Here is a 23908-nt window from a genome sequence, read left to right as displayed (position 1 = left end):
TAAGAAAAGAGAGACGAGTGGACGAAAGTGAAGGCGGGCAGGTCTATAACCAATTTGTTCTTCGAATTGCTGCACCAAATCAAAACATAAGCAAACACCATACACAAGAACTAGCAGTACACAATTTATAACGTTATGGATATAAAATTATAACTGCAAAATAAAACGGCTAAACAAAATTAAGAGATATACGAAGCTGGCAAGTAGGGCTAGCACAGGCCTTTACGGGCCCGCTCAGTCTGGCCTAAATTGCCCAGCTCTTACAACCCACGGCTTCTTTTTTGTTTTTTTTAATCTTGATTATTTAGTTGTTTCATATGTGGGCTAAACAAACAAACTTACTTGGCGAGATTGTACACTGGAGACTGTTGCACATAGCCAAACAAACCTTTCTCTACTTGCCTGAGCGATTAGTGTGGTAATAGGACAAGACAGTGTATGTTGTTTGGACGGTGGCTAGCAATAAGAGGTAGAGGGCGCCAGTGAGTGAGAGAATGGTCCACGGGTTAGCTAAGTAGGTATCCTTGAAGTGCCCCCACCACCCATGGTGAGGTAAGGATGCATAATTCTGCACCTCCTCCAGGACCTTATCAAAGGGACTACACATCTGAAGGACGCCGAGCTTGTTGAAGATGTTGGCAGCCTCCTCGTCGCTGCCCAGTTTATTGGTCACGATTCCTGCCTTTCCCAAAATGCGTACGTCTTCGGCAGTGTCTATCAGAGAATCCATGAATGACATGAAGGAGGTGATGCCTCTGTTCTGTGGTTGCATTCGCTCGAAGGCCACCATGTTCATGAACACTCCCTGTGATGCTTGGTTCAGTACGAGCTCAGGGAGGTAGAGAACTCCTTTATCAAACCTCACGCCCGACACGCCGGTCTCGGGTTTGCTCTTCTTAAAGGTCACTCCGGATGTGCGAAGCGTCTTGGCAGAACGCAGATGCTTGTAGCTTCGAGTGATAGTCCAGAGCGTCTCAAGTGCGACGCCCTGCAGGTTCTCTTCAAGCGCTATAACTTCGAGAACGTTTGTTTGCTGGACGCCCTCGTTATCATCTCCGGGGTGTGGCGCAGAACACCCATTGGTCACGTCACAACCCCACGAACGCAAAATGTGTAGAGATACAGGTGCACGACAGAAAAAATGCTCAACTGCCCGTCGAGCACGGGCTGCAAATAAAAAGTTATTTAGTAAGAAACAAATCACTTTTTATCTAAGAGATTTCCGATTTAAGGACATAAAAGATTTTCACCCTAAGTTTTTCCATAGCATTTCCTGGTAGGCAAGGTGAGTAGGATCCACAATGTGGGAATTAATTAAATTCCACCACGCAGTCATATTTATTGGAACTAAATTTTCCTAGGTAGATAGAGTGTGACATGACTGTCTCTCATTATTGTAATTAGGGACTTTTTGCTTTTAAATTTTGGTATAAATTCTCATTTTATCGTCTCTCTCTCTTTATCTCTGAGTAGGAGTGTGTGTGTGGGGAGGGGGGGCGGCAAGTGACTGGGAATTCAGAGGTTCAGGATGCAGTCTTCAACTTACTGACTCCTGGTTCTTCTTAAGGATATGTTGTGTTTGTTGCAGGAACCTGGCAGATTACAACTTCAGTGGAATCATACCACCTTCACTTCGTAGGCCCTCTTTGAAGCTAAAGTGATTGACAGGCACATTTTTAGGAAGTGTACATTACATCAATTAGTGCTGTGACTTGGTAATCTGGACATTGTTAGGACATGCTCATTTCATTAGTTTTCCAACTCAGCTCGCATTCATCATGAGATTAATCCAATTCATTTGATAATGAACATAGCTTGTTTCATGAACTGTTCAACAAGCCAAGCTTGAATGCTGGAGCTTGTGGTTGTATGCCATTCAATGATAATGAGATTGGAAAAGTACAAAAGAATCTTGAAATTTGGGTATGATTTTTTGCCCATGAACTGACATATCTCATTCGTCTAATGATCCTAATCAAGCTATGTTTGAACAAACACTACCAGTTTATGCTCGTTTATCAGTTTAAACAAGTTGGCTCACATTAGCTCAGTAATTTGTTTTCAGATTAGTGCAGTACTAACTGAAGCATTTCAAGCCAGGAGACACTTGACTCATAAAACTTTGTCAAGTTTACTATCGTCAATCTAACCTGGCAAATTCCTCTTTGAGTTCACTTCCACTCATTAACTTAAACCTTATTGCCTGTACTCATTTTCGTAGCTACCATTCAGCGGAAGTCTTTTTATCAAAGGTACCTCCAAAAACCAAATTTTGGTCATCCAAACAAAAATCAGGTTTTCACTTTAGAAAAAACCTGGTTTTTGTTATGCTACCCAAATATTAAAACCAGGTTTTCAAAACTCTTTTAAAAAAATGGTTTTACAAAACTAGGATTTGACAAAAACACCTTTTTTGAAACGGTATATCAAAACACGCCCTTAAATTGTTAGAGGCCAACTCAAAGGTGCAGAAAACTTTCCCTCCATGTAAATGTCAAACAAAATTTGAACAAACACTTGATATGTAATAATAAAAAACCAAGCTTGTGCAACCATCATCTCAATCAACAAGCATATAATAAAGCAACAGCAACAAAAGCAAAGAAAAATCAACATTTAAGGCTTGGCAGAGAGCCTTAAATTAAAATTTCTTTTTCATTTAAGTCGCCCGTTAGTCTTAACACCAATAAATCTTATCTAAGAGACATTTAAGAAAGAAAGTTTGCAATTTTATTTAAGAAACAAAGACTTGGTTATGCTGTGCCGCTATAAATTTCCTTATTAGTGGTCGAACCACATCATGTTATTGTTGGAATATTGAAAAGCTCATATTAATTTGATAATATGCACAACCACATAAACCTCCTTCGCTTAATGCTCCGTTTCGAGGTTTTCTTTCTTCTTGAAAGGGTTGTTGATGAGGCCTAAATGCAGGAGTGTACACAGTCTCAAATGCGATTCTTGATGGGCTTTTGTTATTTTTTCTCCTTTTTTTTTTAAATAATGGGGGTTGAGATATTCTCCAAATTTTATAAAGAAATATATATTTTCAATTTTTAATCTTTTCATAATATTTTTTGTCCTTATAAAAACTATTTCGTTTTACATAGGAATGCCTCCAAAACCAGTTTCGCCGCTATGCTGCTAGAGTTTTAAGGGTCAGAATTGAATAGCTACAGAAGCGTGCATGGAGGCATGGAACTACCCGGAAGAGTGGAGCGCCCGATGACCGGAAAACATTGAATAGCTATAAAAAGAAGTATATGGAGGCATTTAATTACCTGAAATGGAGCGTGGAGGACGGGGAAAGAGGTTCTCACCCAGGAGGCTCATCCTTTGCAAGTTTAACAAATGCAAGGCTTGAGAGGACAGTTTCCCACCACTTAACGGATTTTGGGAGCCTCCTGCAACCTTCATCAACACCTCCAACACGAGTCCAGGAATTTGATTTTCTAGCAAGTGTATGTCCCGAATAAGCAAGGCGTAGGCAGGGGTGTAAAGCAGCTGCGTGCGTAGGGACTCGGTCAAGGGCTTGTCCACCAGTTTGTCCAATTTAAAAAGAAAGTCGAGCAAAAAGCAGCCATCCAGAAGCATCATCACAACAAAAGAGTCGGATGGCCAGATTTTAGCATCCAGCTCGTCGTAGTGATCGCGGAGCTCCTGCTCCACTTCTTTCAGGGCCACCACAAACTTGGATTCTCCAAGTCCGCCAGACAAGCGGAGCACCCTGGAGAGTGCTTTCCTCTTATAATACTCCTTGTTCATTAGGTTTTCTTGGCGATGGTGGTAAGGCCCAATGGCTACCACCTGAGGTTCACGGGGGATGTCCTCCCCTAGACGACTTACAAGATCCTGAGGCCATTTGAAGATACACTTTCGTGAACCACCACCGTCGCCACTGCCACCATGGCTGGTACCTGCAGCATTATCCATAACGATTGTTGTAATCTCGTCCGCCATCGTCCTGTATGCCGAGGGAGGGAAAGGGGAGTGAAGGATTGCGGGAGTTGCTATGGCTTTTCTCTTTCTTCTCTCATTCTCATTGTTGTGGCTTTTCTCGATCTGAAAAGGAAAATGTGAAAGACTGCTGTGGAAAAAACTTTCGTTCTAATAAAAATGTGGTCACGGATGAATTATTTAAGCCAAGTCGTTCATATCCAGTTATCCACTATTTCGGTTCAATAACGTGTGCATTACAATCCTATAGGGCAGCAAACAGATCGCAATACAAGCTGCTTCCTCTTTGCTTCAAACCTGAATATGAAGTTTTACTACAAGATGCAAATCCAAACCTGGATCAAGAGACTATCCAATCCATCGTGGCATCGTTCTTGCTTCAGAACATGACTAGATCTGTAGTTACTTTTGACATATATACTCGGCTTCTAAACAATTAAGCTCTAATCAACCGCTGTAGATCCAAAAGACCGCTGGGACCCGAGAAAGCGACCGAGATAAGGTGGGCTTGCTCGACGTTAAGTTGCTCTTGCAGACTTTTCATTGCATTAATTTTAGGGATCCACTAATGTGGACACACCATTATTGTATGGACTGAGATCTTCCAATTCTATCCCACCCGAATTTTGTTGCTCGTTTGGAACTTCTAATGTATTGGGGAGACATGAGTTTTAAACTCTATTACCAAGAGAGAGAGAGTGTGTGATTTTCTCAAGATTTTTTTTTAAACCATTGTCATGAATATTATTATCGGGGAAGTATTAGCAGGGCTTTTCTCGAATATTTTTTAACAAACTTGATTTTATGTGAGGAAAATTTTAAGAAAAAACTAGGGGTGGGCATAGGGCCGGGCAGCGCTGGCCTGGTCAGACCCGGCCCAAAGCCCAGGAGGCCCGATATCTTGGGTCTCGGTTTGGGCCCAACCTGGCCCGATCCGTTTGATAATAAAAAAATAATTTGTAAATTATAAAATAATTTTTTTATAAAATAAAATTTATTTTAATAATAAAATCCAATATTATTAAATTAATAAAATAAAAAAATATTTTTAAAATTGTTAATGGGTCAAATCGGGTCCAGTCAGGTCAGGCCAAAGTACGGGTACCGACAGGTACCCGGCCGGTAGCCCAGGCCAAGAAAAAACTTGGCAATTTTTTTCATTGCCGCCCCACAGCATACACCTACACCGGCTTTGAACGCTTCCCCAAGTCTTCTTCTTTCACATTTACTCTCTCTCTCTAGATTTGGATCCAATTGGACCTAAGATTTGAGGCGACGTAAGTTCTAGAGATCTTAGGTTTGAAGATTTTAGATTCTTAAGATTTATATAAGGAACCGGAGCTCGAAATCAATTTTGAGAAGGTGCGCGTCATATGAATTTGGGCGTCTTAAAATCCGCCAATCTCAAGTCACACTCTTCTCACCTTCACTTTTTCTTTTCATGAATTTGCGAGAGATTAATGATCAGAAATTTATGGTTGTCAAATATGCAATCGGCTGGAACCATAAAACCGAAGTGAGTGCCACATCAATTCAGGCCATGAGATCTAAAATCCATGAAAAATATCATACGCCTCATAAGTTCTCGTTAAAAATTTTACCAAGGATTTTCCTGCCATCGTTTTCAACCTAACTTAATGTAATATTATATATATAAGAAAGCCAAAAGGACCCCCAAAAAAAAATGTTGTGTTTCAATTGGCAGCAGAACAGTTGCTTCAATATATCTTGAGCTTCTTATTTTCTGAAATATTGGTAGATTTTATAACCCACAAACACACATGAACCTCTCAACGCTTCTCATCTCACCACCAACTCAGATCCAACATGACAATGCGATGTTTGGATCTCGATCAACCTGGACCCACCTTAGTCCCATCTGGATCTGTGCTCTCCACTTACCTACATCTGGCCCACATTCAACCGCTTTTATTTTTCCTTCACTTGTTAGTGGTTCTTCCAATGCCGCTGCATATGTAATACGTAATTGTTTTTCGCCTTTGTGAGAGGGACAAATCCTCATAAGAGCCAGAAAAGTGAAAGGCTGAGGAGCTCTCTCTGGTTGTGGTCAAGGACAGGTGCTCATTTGTAGGGATTGTAGTCCCATTGAGAGAGAACTATTGATTGTTCTTTTCTTCGTTTACCATCGAACTCGTTTAAGAGTTGGTGTGATGGGTAGTCATTTTCTGTTCTGAGGGGTTCCACCGCCTTTGAAGGCTTTCTTTGGGAACCTCTGTCTTTTAATAACAGGAGATGGTGAGTTTTGATCGAAGGAGGAACCCGCATCAACCACTGAAGCATCCATAGCTGAAAGTGAATGCTGGGTTCAAATCAAACAAGATTTGGAGCAAATGACGCCAAAAGCCAGAGACCAGGACACTCATGCACTGTCCTTGTCAATAGCTCCATCTTTTTGGGCTTAAATTAGAAAAGAAAAGTAGCTAATGGTTTAAATTCAGTCAAATGTCACATTTTCCAGAAAACAATGTGTAATGGGAATCTTGAATTCCACTACGTTCTGCATTTCGGCTATACTTAAGGGTTGGATATCAATTTGAGATTTCCCTCCTTTTGTCCTCTACTCCAAGTCTATTTATTACCTCCAATCTAACAATATTTATATTTCTAACGATATCTTTTGAAGGAAATTTTTACCTGTATATAACTCAAATATAAACAGCAAATGTTATCCAAGTCCCAAGAAATCAAGGCTTTGTGTGTAGAGATTGTGTCCCTTTCCTAAGAAGAGGAAATCATGCCCTACCTTGCCAAACAGGCAACAAGGTTCAAATCAAAGAAGACTTTGAGCAAATGATACCAAAACCCAGAGACTAGGACAGTCACTTTCCTTATCAATTGCAATTCACTGAACCCCATCCGAAGCAAATCACAATATATATATATATATATATATACATATATATATATAACTCGATCTTTTGAGGCTTAGAACAGAAAAGGTTGGCTAGTGGTTTAAATTTAATCAAGTGTCACATTTTCCAGAAAACTATGTGCGATGGGAATCCTGAATTCCACGGCTTAATTTATTTCATCTACAGTGTGGCTGGTGTGAGCTAAGTCTTAAAAAAATATGCCATACTAGTGTATGAAATTTTAGTGCACAGATTATGGTTAATGATAACAATACTCCTGCTTAATATAAAATGAAAACTTTTTGTAGGATAAAAAGGGAAACCGAAAAAATTAAAAATTTAAAAATATGCTTTTTCAATAATTACCAAAATATCCAATTTTTTCTTTTGTTGTATATAAGTTGTGTGCACCCAGCAGTGCACGCAACTTGCTCTCCTCAAGGAGCTCCTCAGCCAAAAAAATCTTCGCTTGGTCTTTGTCTCCGTCCCATGGCTTATAAGTGGACATCCTGCTTTGACACACAGTAGGATGTAAACGGAAAGTAAAAGGAAAGAAGAGGCACCAGAAATAATGTGGTCTGGTTCAAAGTGAATCTATGTCCACGAAAAAGGAAAGAATATTTTTATTCAGCCACAACACAGAGTACACGATCTAAACTTTCCTTTCATAACATAAGGATTTATAGTAGCTTTCTGATCACATGTATTCATTCTAATTTTTGTTGGTTTTTATAACGTCTTCCTTCTTTATGTCATTGTAACCTTCAATTTCTATCCTTATTGTCTTCTTCCCAAATTTGCAGAACTCAAGATGAAGGTTTGCTTTCTTCATCTTATCACAATCTTCACTAGCTTTGTTTTTACTCCCCATCAAATTGTGTCGATTGAGGAGGCCTAGTTTGCTCCTTAAGGCGTGAAATTAAATCATTGTTAAAGGTTTTGTAAAAATGTCTGCAAGTTGATGTTTTGAGGGAACAAATTTTGTGATCAAAGATCCTTCTGCTGCTTTTTCTCTAAGGGCAAAAGAGATCCAAGTTAACTCTATGGCAGTGGATGCCATGACTCTGTACTCCACCTCCGTACTTGAACCTCCGTACTTGATCTAAAGACTATACTTTGTTTCTTGGTACTCAAGTAATACAATTATTTTCAAGAAATGTACAAAAGCTTGTAGTAGACCTTCTTGTCTCATGGCAACCAGCCCATCAGCGTGGCAAAAAGCATATACATCTATAGAACTTTGAGTCATGATTCTCATACTTACATCAAGAGTAACTTTTATATATCGAAGGATATGCTTCACCATTTCATAACGTTGTAACACAAGACTATGCATATGTTGGCTCACATAGTTGACACTAAAGGACAGTTCGGGCCTTGTTATGGTCAAATATTGTAAGACACAAACCAAACCTCTATGAAATAAGATTCATAAGAAGCTTCTTGGATTTTTTCCACCATGGGTGTAACGACAGACTTGCAATTAAACATATTTGCTCGGTCTAGCAAATCCTTGGCATAGTTTGTTTGCGAAGAAAAAGTCCTTCATCGGTAGGATGAACTTCAATGCCTAAAAAATAGTGTAATTTGTTCAACAGGAGCGACAAAATCAACTCCCTCAAGTTAAGAGAATCCACATGCAACAAAGCGAGCTTTCAATCGCTCAAGAGTTCCATCAATTTGCAGTTTTGCCTTGTATACCCATCTTGATCCAACCACATTCATTTGTGGTTGATGTGATACTAGATCCCAAGTGTTCTTTTCATATAAGGTGGATATTTCTTCCTGCATAGCAGCCTCCAACCTCAGTGGTTCAACGCCTCCTTAGTGTTGTGCGGCTCCTTAGGTGTAGAAGCATATGTTGCAACATCATGAAGATTATCATATTTTGGATTAGGTTTTAATATCTCAGTCATGCTGCGAGTAATGATAGTGTGCTGTAATGGAGTTACAGGTTGAGGCGAACCGATAATGGACTGTCGCAAAATGGTAGGCCTTGCTTCATCATTTTCTTCAACTACTGGTGGCAAAGGATCTGACATGTCATGAAATTCAATCTGAGAAACCTGTAGAGTAGATTCGATATCTGACCGAACCACATTAAAAAAAAATAGTATATGGAGAGAATTTCGACATCCGACTAAGAACTCAGATCAAATTTAGATATAAAAAATGACATCCAATCGTATTCAGATTTACATAAATATTGATAAGAATCAGATTCAGTTTTAAGTAAATATTGATTGGAGTCAATTGAGATTTGGATCAGATGTAGTTATGAAAAAATGCATCTTATACTCATTGTAATATGGTTTCATATTCAGATGTTAATCTGAAAATCTGATTCAGGTCAGATTCAAATTATGAATTTGGAATTCAAATTAGAATACAGTATGCATTTTTTTTTCATTTATTCAAAACTTTCAGTCGTAATTGGCTGAAAATTGAATAGCAGTTTGAGAGGTCAACCATTTTCCAGCCAATTATAAGTGCACTGTACGTAGTTGCTATTTCTTATTAAATCCTATTTTTATTTATTGCAAAACCATATCTTGGCATCCAATCAAGGGGAAAACGAGGCTTAATGTGCAAAACATGGCTTCCTTATCATAATCTGGTTTTACTCTCTCCCATTCAAGTGTGGCTGCCTCAACTATTTGTATTCATATAGCAGGATTAGTTTTGCCTTTGCAGTGGCAGCGTATCTCTTTTCATCTTATAAGTGGAAAGTTATGTAAGCCAAAGCATTCATATCCACGATTCGGTTCCATAATGTGGAGGGGCGGAGCCAAAAAATTTTCGTGAGGTGGGCCAAATAAAAGTTTTTAAATTTTGACTAGGTTTAAAATATTATTTTTAAAAAAATTTATATAGAAAATCATGGCACTATTAGATGAAAATCTAAACCAGGATCACGAAACTATCCAATCCCTCCTGGGATCTTGATTCAGAACATATATGCGAGATATAAAAGAACGATAAATGGTGACCGAACTAAAACATGTATCTAGAAATTAAAGATGCATCTGCATTGGGTACATGACGCAACCCAAATGTTGGTCTCAATCCCTTCTTGGTGATCCAAATCCAACAATAACCTGAAAATGGCCAGGAGATGGTGGGCAGTCCGCCACCCTATCACTTACGAAGAAATTACCCAGTAACCTGAGTTTCTGAAGGTCTCTATTTGTGGCAGGGAGATGGTGGGCAGTCCGCCACCCTATCATAAGTAGCGGCAGCGTTGTGAACTCTTTTCTTGAACAGATCCAAACCTTCTAGGATGAAGACTCGTTTTGACAGATTAAAAGATTTTTAATTCCTTGAAGACGACTCTTCTCCACCCCCGGGTAGGCTGCATAACTGGATCTAGGTAATTCGTTTGTTAGTTTGCCTCTGTTCTTCTTGTCTTGTTTAGTCATTTGCTTGGGTTTTAGTTAGTTTTAGGCGTCGATTTAGCTTAGTCGTGGGTGTGGATGGATTAGGAGTCGTTGATCTCAATCCGTCTTGCATTAGTAGTCCTAGGAAATATAGTAGTCTATCATTCATTGTGAAGCCACTTTATTTTTTGTGAACCACGATGCCATATCTTTCATGTTTTTAAGCAATTAGACCTTCTTCTTATGGTAATTTCTCCTTTTTTTTTTTAATCTATAGAGCTTCCTATGATAATAGCAGCATGATGATACTTTATGTAACAACTATGTTCCTGCCACTTATTTGCCGCTGATTAAAAACAAAGTGCAGTCCCCGAGCTTCCCTACGTCATGCGACGTTGATTTTTCAATTTTTCGGCCAGTTATGGCGGAGACATTGGCAAAATTAGAATGAAAGCTTTATAAAAATTTTCCGGCCATTTGTTAGCTGATAGCTGGCCAGAAAATGGCCAGACGAGCGTGATGATCACCTAATTGCAAATGGCTAAATAAATAGCAAAAGAAACTGGCCACCAGTATAAGGGCGGAAAAGGAAAGGTTACCTTCTCTTGCATTTTTCAGCATTGAGTTTTAACCAATTTTTTTGAGAAATTTTGATTTAGATTATTTTTGGGTTAGTTGTCCCTGTGGTGTAAAAGTTGTCACTTCATAACGTGTCACGAAATTTGGTAAAAATGTCAAACAAAAACCACATTCACTAAAATTAATTGTTATTTTTTACAATCTAACCTTATAGATATTTCAAGAGTGGTTTGGTGAGAAACAAATCTTAAGTTAGTTGTTTTTTAATTTTAAAAATATTTTTTAATAATAAAAATTAAATTGCATTTATTGTATCAAAATTTTCATAGTAGAAAGGCTTTTTTTTTTTACAAAAATGACTTGAACTAATGGAACAATATATCTTGTTGTTCTGATATTTTCTTATGCAATGCAATTATTCAAGTATGTTATATACATTAATAACTAAACTATAATAATAATAATATATACATGTTTATTCTGTTATATATAATAATAATAATAATAAAATACCTTTGTCACAACGTCGCACCTAAATTTTTTGAGATGTACCATTTCGACACCCGCACCCAGGTGACATAGGTTTCTTCCTTCCACTACAACTCTTAAAAAAAACTTGGTATCCCGAATAAAAACTAATCGGCTTAAAAATTATTTAGATAGAGGGAGAGAGAGAGGTTACATTAAAAAAAAGAAGAATTTTTTTAATAAAATAAGGTTGCTTATATTTGCCTCTTCCATTCAAAAATAACTTTTTTTTTAATAAAATCTCAGCTAACTCAAGCCGAGTTCGAGTTTCTTTCAAGACAAATGGGCTAGACCCGGCCCCTAACTGGCTCAGGTTCGGGCCCAATGAACCGGCCCCGGCCCATAACGGCCTGGGTTGGGGCCCACTGAGCCGGCCCGACGGGGGTTTACTCGGGCCCGGCAATATTAAAAAAATATTTTTTTATTTTAAAATTTAAAATTTTATTATTTAAAATCAATTTTATAATAGGGACAACACAGGTGACAGATTCTAGGAAAAGAAATACTTGAAGTGGACCAAAATAAAAGCACCATTCTTTTGCAATTTAACTTGTGAGGTTTGCACTAAGAAAAGAAGTACTTGAAGCTTTGAAATACAACGTACGTGCATAACTCACGGCAGCTCACCAACTAAAGAAAAGAAAAAGACTGCCTTGGCAAACTGAACATACTTGAAACTTTGAAATACAACATACATACGTAACTCACAGCACAGGAAAAAAGGGGGTTCGGCTACCAACAGCCAGAGGGAAGATGAGGAACCGTTCAACCTAGGCCGTATCTCATTAGTAAACTTTTCCATAGAGTCCTGATTATGTCACATCTCGAGCGAACGCCAGTCTACTAACGGCACACAATATGATGTTATAGTTGTTCACAAGTTCGTTCATTTGCAAACTTCAAGACTGCAGAAGTCATGAAGTTTCCGACTCGAAACGCAGGAGGGAGCCAATTAAGCTAGACGATGGGGAACGATCAATGGAGGAGAGAGAACGTCCGCTGTTCCTTTTTCTTTTCCTGGTTGATGATTTTTGTTTTCTCTGTGGTATTTTTAATTTTTTCCGAGTTAAGTCCTTGATACTGGTGTTCTTTTTTTTTTTTTTTCTGATTCGATATTACTGTCATCCGAAGATTTCATCGTATTTGGATTAGATATATTCTTTATCGTATCGGGATTCTATAATAATCATATATAATGTGTGTCATTGTTAAAGCCCAAATAATTTTTTTTTTTACATATCCACTTTTTCTTTTTAGCAGTTTTAGTAGGATATCTGGATTTGTCAACATCAACCATTAGTGATTCGATTCCCTGTCAAATGCTTTTTTGCAAGTGAAGATGAAATCCGTATAAGTGATAAATTGTTTATTGATATTTATTAACTGGATCATCTCAAGTCGAAGTATACATTAGAATGTCTAATTTTTTAATTGGTGTCACCATAGAGAGTGTGTATGCCATCGGCAAGCGTGGTGATGAAGGATGAGGGGGCTCGGTGCGTTGTGTGCTTGGAGGGGTTTGGCGCAGGCGAGAGAGACACTCTGCAGGCATAAGTACCACGACGACTACATAATAAGTGGTTGAAAAAGCACAACACTTATCCTATCTGTAGGTTTGAGATGTCGTAGAAGATAACAAGCCGGCTGCTGGTGACAGTGTTGAGGGAGAGGATGAAGGGGGATGAAGGGCTGAGGAGGAGGAGGAGGAGGGTCAAGGTTGAGGATTTTTTTTAGCAAAGGAAGAACGGGTTCAAACTGTGAGAATGACATTTGCACGTTTAAAATGTTGAAGAACGTCTGAAAAATTGATTTTGGAGTAGTAAATTTTACCTTTGGACATGAAGCTAAAACAAACATGAACCGGTCCCAGTGAAAGATCATGGTCCTAATAAAAAGTTGGATTGTCCCAAAATTTTTTTTTTTTTTAAAGCACAAATCAATAGTCAAGGACATCCACACAAAGGACGTTAAATGCATGAGAACAGCCCCACCATGGATAGAGGGAGGCAAAAGAGGAGTGCAAAATGGATCAAATTCTGAACTAAGTACATAGAATCGTGCCCTGATCAAATTCAAAAAGCTTTGTTTTGGAGCTCAGATTTGATTATATCAGGAACCTTTGTTTCAGAGCTCGGATCTGACACCTGTCCGAATCATTCATAATCCTTATGTATTTAGGCATGGAGCATAAGAACTGTTTGAAAATTTATTTTATTATTTTCTGTAAGTTACTACTTATACAGAACTTCAGATGAATTGTGACTGAAAATGGAGCGTCCACACGATTAAATGAACCGGGCTTTAGCTTTATTTAAAGATGTAATGGGGGAACGGATGCATAATCTCTAGCACGCCGAGCTTGTTGAAGATGTTGGCATCTGTGCCAAGCTTGTAGAAGATGTTGGCAGCCGCGTCGTCGCTCCCCAGATTATTGGTCACGATTCCTGCCTTTCCCAAAATGCGCCCTCTCGTCAAATGCCTTGGCATGACCTGGGTGTTCCACTTTATTACCTGCGCGTCTCTTCCCTTCCATTTTGGGCTCTCCAACTATGGTAGTCTCTCCGCAGATGTAAGTGTAACCCTCTCTTGGTTGTACTGTTCACCGACATAAAACTGCAAGGTTGGTATTTCCATTTTCATGCACAAGCTACAGCCTAGGTCGAGAGCCATCGTCGATGTAGTTGAAAAAAAAATGATATTAATTGGTATAAGACAAACATATCGAATAAGGCTTCTTGAAAATTTTTTATGCGCCACGAAACTCTGGAATTCCTAAATGCCCCCTGAAATTTTAAAATAATTGCATATACCTATATAAAATCGTATGTTTTTTTCCGTCGATGTAGTTGGAAAAAAAATGATATTAATTGGTCGATGTAGCTAGATCTCGGTGGTATTTTTTTTTTCCGACGACCAATTAATATCACTTTTATTATCTGGGTGAACCAATGGTAACCTGTTAATGGTAACAAGGGGCGGAGGGAGGGGGGCCGCCCAGGCTATGGCCTGGGTGAGCCCAGAAATTTTTTTTTTTACATTGAAAAAATCAACTTTTTTAGTTTGGCTCGACCGGTCGCTAATCGTCGCTCCTTTTGGCCCGACCGTGACCTGACCCGCAAATCGTCTTGGCCCGACCCTAGAAAAACCCCTGCCTCCACCTGAATCAGCCTTAGCCTTACCCCATCTACGATCTCTCCCTAGTTTAGTTGATTGTGATGTTAATGGCTGCCACTCTCATCACATTTTGGAGCTTCCACATCTTCGACCCTCGCCCTCTGGTTTTGCCCCTTCTTCCTGGAAGGGGGGAAACTCCAGCAGCATCTCGAGCTAGGCGGGTCCCTTATGGGACCGGTTCACGCCAAACTGGGTTTTGGGCTCCATTAGGGCTCGTATCTCCTTGGAGCTCGTATCTCCCGATATCCAGGTTAATCGGTTTAAATCTGAATCCAAACCAGTTTCTTCCATCGTAGAAGTCCGAATCTAGTTACGCGGCCTTTTTTGGAATGCTTCCAAACTCACGTTCCTCATGCAAAACCTCCACCAAAGAGATCGTCCGCAGGGAGATGGTGGGCGGTCTGCCACCCAAGCATAAGTAGCAGCAGCATTATGAGCTCTTTTCTGAACAGATCCAAACCTTGTAGGATGAAGACTCATTTTGACATATTAAGAGACTTAAAATTTGTAGAAGACGACTCTTCTCCAACCCGGTGAGACTACGTGGCTGGATCTAGGTACTTTGTTTGTTAGTTTGCCTCTGTTCTTCTTGTTCGTTTATCCTTTGCTTGAGTTTTAGTTAGTTTTAAGTGTAGATTTAGCTTAGTCGTGAGTGTGGCCGGATTAGGAATCGATAATCTCAATCCGTCTTGCATTAGTAGTCCTCCTGGGAAATATAGTAGTCTATCATTCATTGTGAAGCAACTTTATTTTTTGTTGTTAGACGTCTTTAAAAAATAAGAACCCCGATGCCATATCTTTCATGTTTTTAAGCAGTTAGACCTTCGTCTAATGGTAATTTTTCCTTTTTTTTTTTTTTCCATCTAGAGAGCTTAAGATAATACCAGCATGATGATACTCTATGTAACAACTATTTTCCTGCCACTTATTTGCTGCTGAATAAGAAAAGTGCAGTTGAGCTCGCCTATGTCCCCGAGCTTCCCTATGTCATGCGACGTTGATTTTCCAATTTTTCGGGCAGTTATGGCAGACGCTTTGACAAAATGAGAATGAAAGCTGTATAAATCTTTTTCCGGCCATTTTTTAGCTGACAACTGACCGGAAAATGGCCAGACGAGCGTGATGAGCACCTAATTGCAAATGGCTAAATAGCCAAAGAAACTGGCCACCAGTATGAGGGCGGAAAAAGAAAGGTTACCCTTCTCTTACATTTTTCAAAATCGAGTTTTAACCAGTTTTTTGGGAAATTTAGATTTTCTCACTCAGATGGACACAACAGCCACCGCAAGCCTTTGAATTTTAAGGAAAAAGAATTGCACGAGTATTATTTTTGGTGTAAAAGTTGTCACTTTAGATGGTGTCACGAAATTTGGTAAAAATGTAAAACAAAAACCTCATCCATTAAAATTGATTATTTTTTACAATCTAACCTTATAGATATTTCAAGAGCGGTTTGGTGAGAAACATTTCTTAAGTTAGTTGTGCTTTAATTTTAAAAACATTTTTTAATAATGAAAAATAAATGGCTTTTATAGCATCAAAATTTTGATAGTAGAAAGGCTTTTTTTTTTCTTCTTACAAAAATGACTTATATTAAACTAATATTTATAAACAAGTCAAAAAGTTTATATTTTACTTAAAACACTTTTTAACATCAATTTAAGAGGTCAAATTTTTGTCTGTTACCCAAGTGATCTGGTATGATCTACTAATCATTGTATATACACTAACAACACAATTTTTCATTGCAAAAGAACATGATAAATAAATTAGTCGTTTAAATTAAAAAAAAACACCAAAATGACAAAAGCGAGAAAAAAAAATGCAGTTTACTTATTTTTACATATACCCCTTAAAGTTTGAAATTTAAGCTTAGATGCCTCTTAACTAAAAAACATGACAGCAATTTGAACCGGAGAATCTAAGGTTGCGATTGATTCTATCATGACATCAACTATTTATATCTTACATGACATCAACTATTTATATCTTACAGCAGAAGAATTACTAAAATGAAATGAGAATCTTCTGAGTGGACAGAATAGGATATGGGCCTCTGTTGCAAGCCAATAAGTTAGTACTTTTACTTTTAATATAATTTCGTTTTATCAGAAGACTTCTAACAAAATGAGGTTATTCCTTCCTTCACTATAATATGACAAAAAGCGCTGTGGAAAAATCTTCCGTTCTAATAAAAATGTGGTCACTGATGAAGATGGCTATTCTATGTGTAAAGAGGCCCTGAAAATGTATTCTGTTCCTAGGAAAAGGAAATCATGCCCTACCTTGTCAAACATGCGACAAGGTTCGATAGTCACAGAAAACATGTTTTTTTCGAGAAAGTGCAAAAAAATGTGATAAATTAACTAACCATTTAAAACAAAAAAAAAACATGTTTTTTAAGAAAAAACATTAAAAACGAAAAAAAAGGGTTTTTAACGTGTTTTTTTCTCTTTTTTTCAGTATTTTCATTTTTTCAGTTTTTTAATGTCATACAGTTTTTTTTTTCATTTTTTATGTTTTATTTGTTGCAAATCCACTTATGTTTTGATGTGTGTGTTATTAGTTTGTCACATATTTTATTTTTTCTTATTTTCAGTTTTTTAAAATTTTTAAAAAATTACTGCATTTTTTTCATTTTTTTTCAAACTCGCCGTATTATACTTGGAAAACCTAACTGTTTAAAACTCCAAGAAGTTATTTGTGACTATGAACCAAAGAAGACTTGCATATTCCAAAACCCAAAGACCGAGTACTTTCCTTGTCAATAACTCAATCTTTTTAGGTTTAGAAGAGAAAGAGATAGCTAGTGGTTTAAATTTTAGTCAATTATCACATTTTCCAGAAAACGATGGGTGAATGCTTAAGAGTGTCATTAAGAGTAGGAAATGATTTTTGAGGTTTCTGTCTTTTTGTACAGTAAAAAGTCTATTTTATCTCCAATCTACCAATGCTTATATTTCTAACGGTAGATTTTGTAGGAAATGTACAACTTGATGTAACTCAAATACAAACAACAAGTGTTATCCAAGTCCAAAGATACCAAGGCTTTGTTTGTAGGGATGTCAATAAATCAGTTATCGGAGTGAACAACATAAAAAATAGGATAGGGTCCGGAGATGAGTCTGATTCCAATTATGATTATATAGAACCGAAGCATGTCAAGTTCAGTAAAGGATGGATCCAACCCGATTCCAGAATTCCACGCTCCTAGTTTAAATGGCATGATAGATAAGCATTTGTGTGAATGGACTTGTGTATGGTTTTCATGCTGTTATATGTCCTCCATTTATGTTGCTCGATTCAAAACTGACCTCTTATGTATTTTAGATAATCCAAGCCCGAGGTCTGGAACCACAAGGACGTATAAAGCTAAGGCCTGCCAGTGTGTTGTTGATGGTGAGGTTTTGCAGTAAACCAAACATTGTACACTACTTGATTCGAGTAACGTGTATCATATGCTGTGCAGTTATACTCATTTCAAGTACACATTCGAAGAAATTCTGACTATCAGTCAGGAGAGTTTGTGGATTCCGAAGCACTAGTTCCTTCGGAAATGGTAAGATCTTCGGAACAAAAAACACGGGTAGATTGGAATCACAAGATTAATAGATGTCACAGATGTGAATCTTTCTAGCATGGTATGAAAGTAGTTCATATGACTGCAAGTGGCATCCTCTACGTAACAGTACTAAAATGAATGGGGCCGATGTTGATTCATTTGCTGCATTTGAAATCTTGATTGTGCATCCTAAACTGCAACAGAACCTTGACTTTCAATGCTGAAGCCTCTCTAAAAAAATGAGTACCTCCTCTTGCCATTTGTTCAGATCGAGTGAGGGATAGTGTCATTCAACTGTGGGAGGTGATAGAAGCTTATTCTTCGAAACTTGGATAAATTGCCCAGCCAGTCCGGCAGAGGGGCTAGCCTGGGGATATATTTGATTTCTAGTTCTTGAAGTTGGGTCAGATTTTTCATGCCTTCTGGCAGGCTTCTCAACTCTGGCAGGTGCCAAAGGTATAACCCCTGTAGCTTCGACAACTTGCCCAGCCATTCTGGCAGGTTGGTCAGCTTTGGGATGTTGTAGATGAACAATTGTTCAAGTTGAGTGAGGGTGTTTATCTCATCCCACAAACTTCTTAGCTCAGAAAGGTTCTCGAGTGCCAGCCTCTGAAGCTTGGACAACTTGCCCAACCATGTAGGCAAATGGGTCAACCTGGGGATTTCTTGAATCTTCAACTCTTGCAGCTGAGTAAGGGCTTCCATCTTGTCTGGCAGGCCCCTTAACTCTGGTAGATTATAGAGGCGCAGCCTCTGAAGCTTAGACAATTTACCCAACCAATCTGATAAGCAAGAAAGCCTAGGACTGTCCCTAATTTCTAAGTAATGCAGTTGGTGGAGATGTTGAATCCATTCTGGAAGATAGTCCACTTCATTTGACAACCTTATGCAAAGATGTCCTACCCTATCGCCTATGTTTCCAAACCCACTCAGTCTGACGCCCATCTCAACACAATCAACTTCCAACTCAAATGCAACTGAAGATCTCCCCCGGTCCATATCATCCATCAGAGATACAGTAGAGAAAATCTTGAGAAGGCGAAGGTTGGGGAGGTGGTGGCACCTAAATACATCTGCTACGGATTCTGCTACTGTGTGACAATCTTGCAAAATCAAGACTGTCACCTGATTCATCACCTGCAATGCCTGTTCCAGTGATTTTGACTCTACATCCAACTTCGGAAGTCCCTTGAGATCCAGCTTTTGAAGCATATTTGCAGTTTTGAGGCCATGTAGACCTCGTATGTTTATTTTGTTCAACGCACAGAGTTTGAGTTTTCTCATGTTCTCCAGTGATGTCAAACATATGGAATCAAGCATAAAAAGATTCTTCATTTTCAGTTTGTGGAGCCTGTTGAGTTGTAGGCCATCGGGTAATCTCCTTAATTTTGGGCAGTCATAAACTGTCAGATTTCTAAGACGAGGCATTGTTCTTCCATCAGCGTTGAATGACCACTCCTCTAGACTTTTCATGTCACGAATAACTAGCTCTTCAATCCTGGGAAACCCAACTTCTCCAAAACTATGGTGAAACCTATTATCAATTATCTTGACACTGGAAGCACCTTCTATCTCGAGTTTTACCAGGTTTGGCAAAAGCCCCAACATGGGTAGCTCTACCAGAAATTTGCAATTATATAAGGTGACGTCCTCCAAACCATAGTATGTTGTGGAGTTAAACCAAGTGGGAAGAGTAAGGCCCCCATAATTGTATATTTCTAGCTTTTTCAAGCTCATGGGAGGTTGAAGTTCTTCATATATGTCCTGTACTTTTTCTGCAGCCCTTCTGTCAAAATTTTGTGTGCATTTCCAGTCACATGATAACCTTAAGCATTCTAAGTATATTTTCTTCTCTAACTCGGCTTCTTTAGCCTCTTCTTTGCTCCTTACTCTTTCTATATTTTCAATGGCTATCTTTCCTCTTAAACAATTTAGGTGGCATAACTCCCTTATGCTGCTTCCACATTCACCCAACCTTCTACTGCCCACCAAAAAATTGCTCAATGTCAGTAAGCATGTCAGCCTTCCCATTTCCTTCGGCAAAAATTCCAAGGAGTATGCATTTTCCAAGTGAACATGCCTTAGTGCACGAAGTTGTGAAATGCCTCTTGGAAGCTCTTTAATGGAAGTTGAATCAAGGTCTAACCTTTGAAGGTCACCTAATTTTACAATGGATTCTGGCAATGAGCATATCCTTGTGTGAGAAACATTCAAGTATTTTAGCAGTACTAAGTTACCCAATGATTCAGGCAATTCAGATATGCTACTATAGCTCACATCTAAGACCCTTAACCAGTTTAACTTTGAAACTATTGTCATGGGTAACAGACGTCCCCCTCTAATCATGAGCAACGTGCGCAGTTTCGTGAGTCTTCTTAGAGCATCATCAGTAGGACATGGATCATACCTTGATGAAAAGAAGAAGCGTGGTTGATGGGACACAGTTGCTGAAGTTAAAGAAGCCGCATCTGCACAATCATGACCTCTTATGTAAGTAGCGAAATCATGAACAATGTCATGCAACCTATAATATGTTGTTTTGTACTGTTCTACTTGAACCAATGAGCAATTAGCCAATGCTTCAAGATACTGGCCAGCCAGAGCCTCTGTGTCTACTCCGTCTTTTGAAACAAAACCTTCTGCCTCCCATAACCTTAGTAGGAAATGTTTTTCAATCTTAAAATCCTTGGGGAATGTACATAAGTAAGTTAGGCACTGTTTTAAAGCAAAAGGAAGACTCATGTAGCTTAACGCTATAGCTGAAATTATACTGTTTTCATTGTTGCTCTGTTTCCAAGACCACAAGGGGCTGCTGACAACTTCTTGCCAAATTGGCCTTTCTCTCTTCTTGTGGCGCAACATACTTGCTACAAGACCTAAAGCAAGTGGCAATCCTCTGCACTTTCCAACTATGATCCTTCCAATGTCCTCAACTCTAGCAAGATCTACTATTAACTCATTTCTTCTTAATGTTTTGCTAATAAACAGGTTCCAGCTTTCTTCATCAGATAAGCACTTCAAATCGTGCAAGTACGCTGCATCCATTGTCTCTGCGACACTCTTCTCTCTTGTAGTGACTAAGACCCTACTCCCCAAGGCTCCAACTTGCAGAAGCCCATTCAATTCTGTCCACCAGTCATCATTCCAAACATCATCTAAAACGAGTAGAAATTTCTTTTCCTTCAAATGCTGACTTATCTCCGAGTGCAAGACATTCAAGCCCATTATTTTATCAGCACCACTTTCTTTTCCACCAGCTGCTTCCAATACATGCTTGAACAGATGCAATGCTTGTGGTATTTCTGATGCACAAACCCACATGAATTTCTCGAAATGTTCTTTTATGCTAGAATTATTGTAAGCCTTCTTCGCCAGGGTCGTCTTGCCGACTCCCCCCATGCCAACGATTGCAATGACTCGGGCGTTTTCTCCCCTTCCCTCACAAACCTCCTTCTTCAACCACTCTATTATCAACTCCTCGTCTCTTTCCCTTCCATAAACATGTGGCTCAGTGATGTAGGAAGTAGTTTGGCGGTTTGGGTACACCTCTGCAGTATGCTGTGGAGATCTCGAACGATCTCCCACCAACGGAACAAGGCCATAAAGATCCTTCTCTTTCCAAATCATGCTAAGCCTCTCATTGATTGCTTTTATCTCACTAGAAATTTCACTAAGAAAAGGGAGGTTACGGCACTCTGAAAAGGAGGGCAGAAATTTGGTTACCTTCCGCTTCTCGCCCCGTGCATCGACTGAGTTGGACTCGATCCTGACCCTGTAAAGATCGATTACATCTTCGGCATCATACAAGACCTCGTTCAGCCTTGAAATCCATTCCTTGATGTGCGCCGATGCGAATTGCTTGTCGTGAGCATCTTCAAGAAGAGGCTGGATAGCCTTCAATTGGCTACCCAGTTTCAGGAGCTCCCCACTAACAGAAGCAAGTTCTTCAGCCTTTCCGAACCACAAGTCCGTCAATTTCTCCAGCAAAATTGAAACAACTCCTTCCATCTTTCACTTGACGCTCGAAGAGGAACAGACAATTTCTGGTAGCGGAAATCCGAACGATGGTGGTGAAGGGCCTTCTGAATGCGAGAGAGAGGAAGGGGTTGACCTTCCTTCGGAGGAAGACTTTTTCCTTCTTCATCGACTGCCTTCCTTCAAGATCAAGTGGAAGATAAAATTATGCGACCACCTGTAGCCACGCATTGACGTAACGGGGTTTTTGGACGGTTAATTATTTGAAATAGTTTGTCAACTTTTGAAAACTAAAAATATCAAAATAAACTGTTTAGAGTATTCACTTCATTTCCAAAATTGAGTTTGACTATAGTGTGAGGAACCAACCTCAATAGACTGAATACGACAGGTGACTTGCTTAAACATCAAAATCTTCTTTTATTGAATGCATTATGAGAATTTGATTAATCAACATATGTTGCTGATTCTTGTTTCTCGTGAATATGAAATCCCCATGGTAACTTGCCGTCTTTTGGACACTCTACCAACATTTTTTTCTTATTTAATATGAGGCGAACAAAGTTAGCAGAAGGAAGGTTCAGCTAATTTCTTTTTACTTACTTTTTAACTGCAACTATTCCCTGTGAAAGCATTGCCTAATAGACCACTTTTACATCAAACGAAAGTTACCATGTCAAACGGAGAAAACAATATGAAATAACATTTACTTGTCATACGAATTTTCTCCTTACAACATCCCAAAAGAAAAGATAGACTTGCGGTTCTTGGTTTTATGTCTTTGAATGATGAAATCTTTTTTTTTTTTTTTTTTTTTGTGAAAAGTAATTGAAGGTCAATTTTGAAAAAAAAAAAAGGCGAGGGGGCCTACTTAGCACTTCCCCCTCTTTCACTTTCCCACCACTGTTACTGAGGTGGGTTGTTCCCTTTTATGAGTAGTCATTTCGAGTTAGGTGCTGGCTGAAGTAGTATTGTTCTCAAGAGATAATGCTAAGGATGTTAAAAGGATTTGAATCTCATAGATCCTTAATCGTATCCGTTTTGTTGGATATTCACATATTTGGATTCAAATAAGAACAAAAAAAAAGTTGTATCTTAATCTGAATTTAATCCACAATCCATGTTTATATTTATATCCAAACCCGAATCTGAATTTTTAACCGAATCTAGTCCATCTTCAAAGTATAAGAACATATGATATAGGATATTTATGTATAACTAAATCAAATCCGTATCTGATACAATATTTGTTTATATCTGAATTCAATCATATGTCATTTCTTAAATCTGAATATGATTTGATTTCCTAATCAAGGATTTTGTTTTTCCATATTTGATTTTGTCTAAACAGTTCAATCGGATATTCAATCCAAATAAAATATATTGACATCCCCACACAATGCTTGTTCAAGGGGGAAGACGGGCAGCGTCTGCCAGGGCTAAATTGCTTACATCCAGTTGCTATTAGGTTGTAAACATCAACTCTTCAGTTGCTACTAAAAAGTAACAAAAAGTAAAGCATCTTAAAGCTTGGAAAAAATTTGAGGTCACTTTAGTAGCATCTAAGGCAACACCAAGATACTGAATAGTAAATCCCCTGTTTGCTAGTTTTATAGATTGGCCACTCTGCTCTGAACATTAGCAATTTAGCAGCAATTTTAAACCCAACTAAAAAGCTGCCTGTTCTTATCAAGGGTTTCCCAGATCAGTCCATCCGCTCTTAATTCAAAACTCTTCTATGCATAGCTTGATGTTCATGATCGAATCATTAGATGATCAAAAGAGCATAAGCAACTTCTTTATATTGTTAACTTCTGCAATCTTTGCTATCCAGAGAAAACGAATGAGGGAGGACAATTTTCAGCTGAAGTTCCGGTCAAAAG

The 23908-nt window shown here is 38.6% G+C and overlaps 2 protein-coding genes across 2 annotated transcripts; both read right to left on the bottom strand.

Moving 5' to 3' along the window:
- Positions 1-250: 250 nt before the first annotated feature.
- LOC116252337 (uncharacterized) lies at positions 251-4061 on the bottom strand. The gene is made up of 2 exons (XM_031626517.2): positions 3282-4061; positions 251-1167 (listed from the first exon to the last, which is right to left on the bottom strand). Exons 1-2 carry the CDS (start codon positions 3958-3960, stop codon positions 395-397), a joined length of 1452 nt encoding a protein of 483 aa, XP_031482377.1. The 5' UTR covers positions 3961-4061; the 3' UTR covers positions 251-394.
- A 13872-nt stretch (positions 4062-17933) lies between these two features.
- LOC116245927 (putative disease resistance protein RGA3) lies at positions 17934-22216 on the bottom strand. Its single transcript, XM_031617544.2, has one exon. It carries the CDS (start codon positions 22056-22058, stop codon positions 18315-18317), a length of 3744 nt encoding a protein of 1247 aa, XP_031473404.1. The 5' UTR covers positions 22059-22216; the 3' UTR covers positions 17934-18314.
- Between the last annotated feature and the right edge of the window lie 1692 nt (positions 22217-23908).

The sequence above is a fragment of the Nymphaea colorata genome, chromosome 1 (assembly GCF_008831285.2).
Source record: "Nymphaea colorata isolate Beijing-Zhang1983 chromosome 1, ASM883128v2, whole genome shotgun sequence".
NCBI classification, from domain to species: Eukaryota; Viridiplantae; Streptophyta; class Magnoliopsida; order Nymphaeales; family Nymphaeaceae; genus Nymphaea; species Nymphaea colorata.
Note: the sequence above shows the minus strand (reverse complement) of the source record. Positions and strands in the feature narration are given on the sequence as shown.

Coding starts and splice junctions, on each gene's coding strand:
- LOC116252337 (XM_031626517.2), bottom strand. CDS start 3,960: ATGGCGGACGAGATTACAACAATCGTTATGGATAATGCTGCAGGTACC. Junction 1,168..3,281: donor TCCTCCACGCTCCATTTCAG/GTAATTAAATGC, acceptor TTTTATTTGCAG/CCCGTGCTCGACGGGCAGTT.
- LOC116245927 (XM_031617544.2), bottom strand. CDS start 22,058: ATGGAAGGAGTTGTTTCAATTTTGCTGGAGAAATTGACGGACTTGTGG.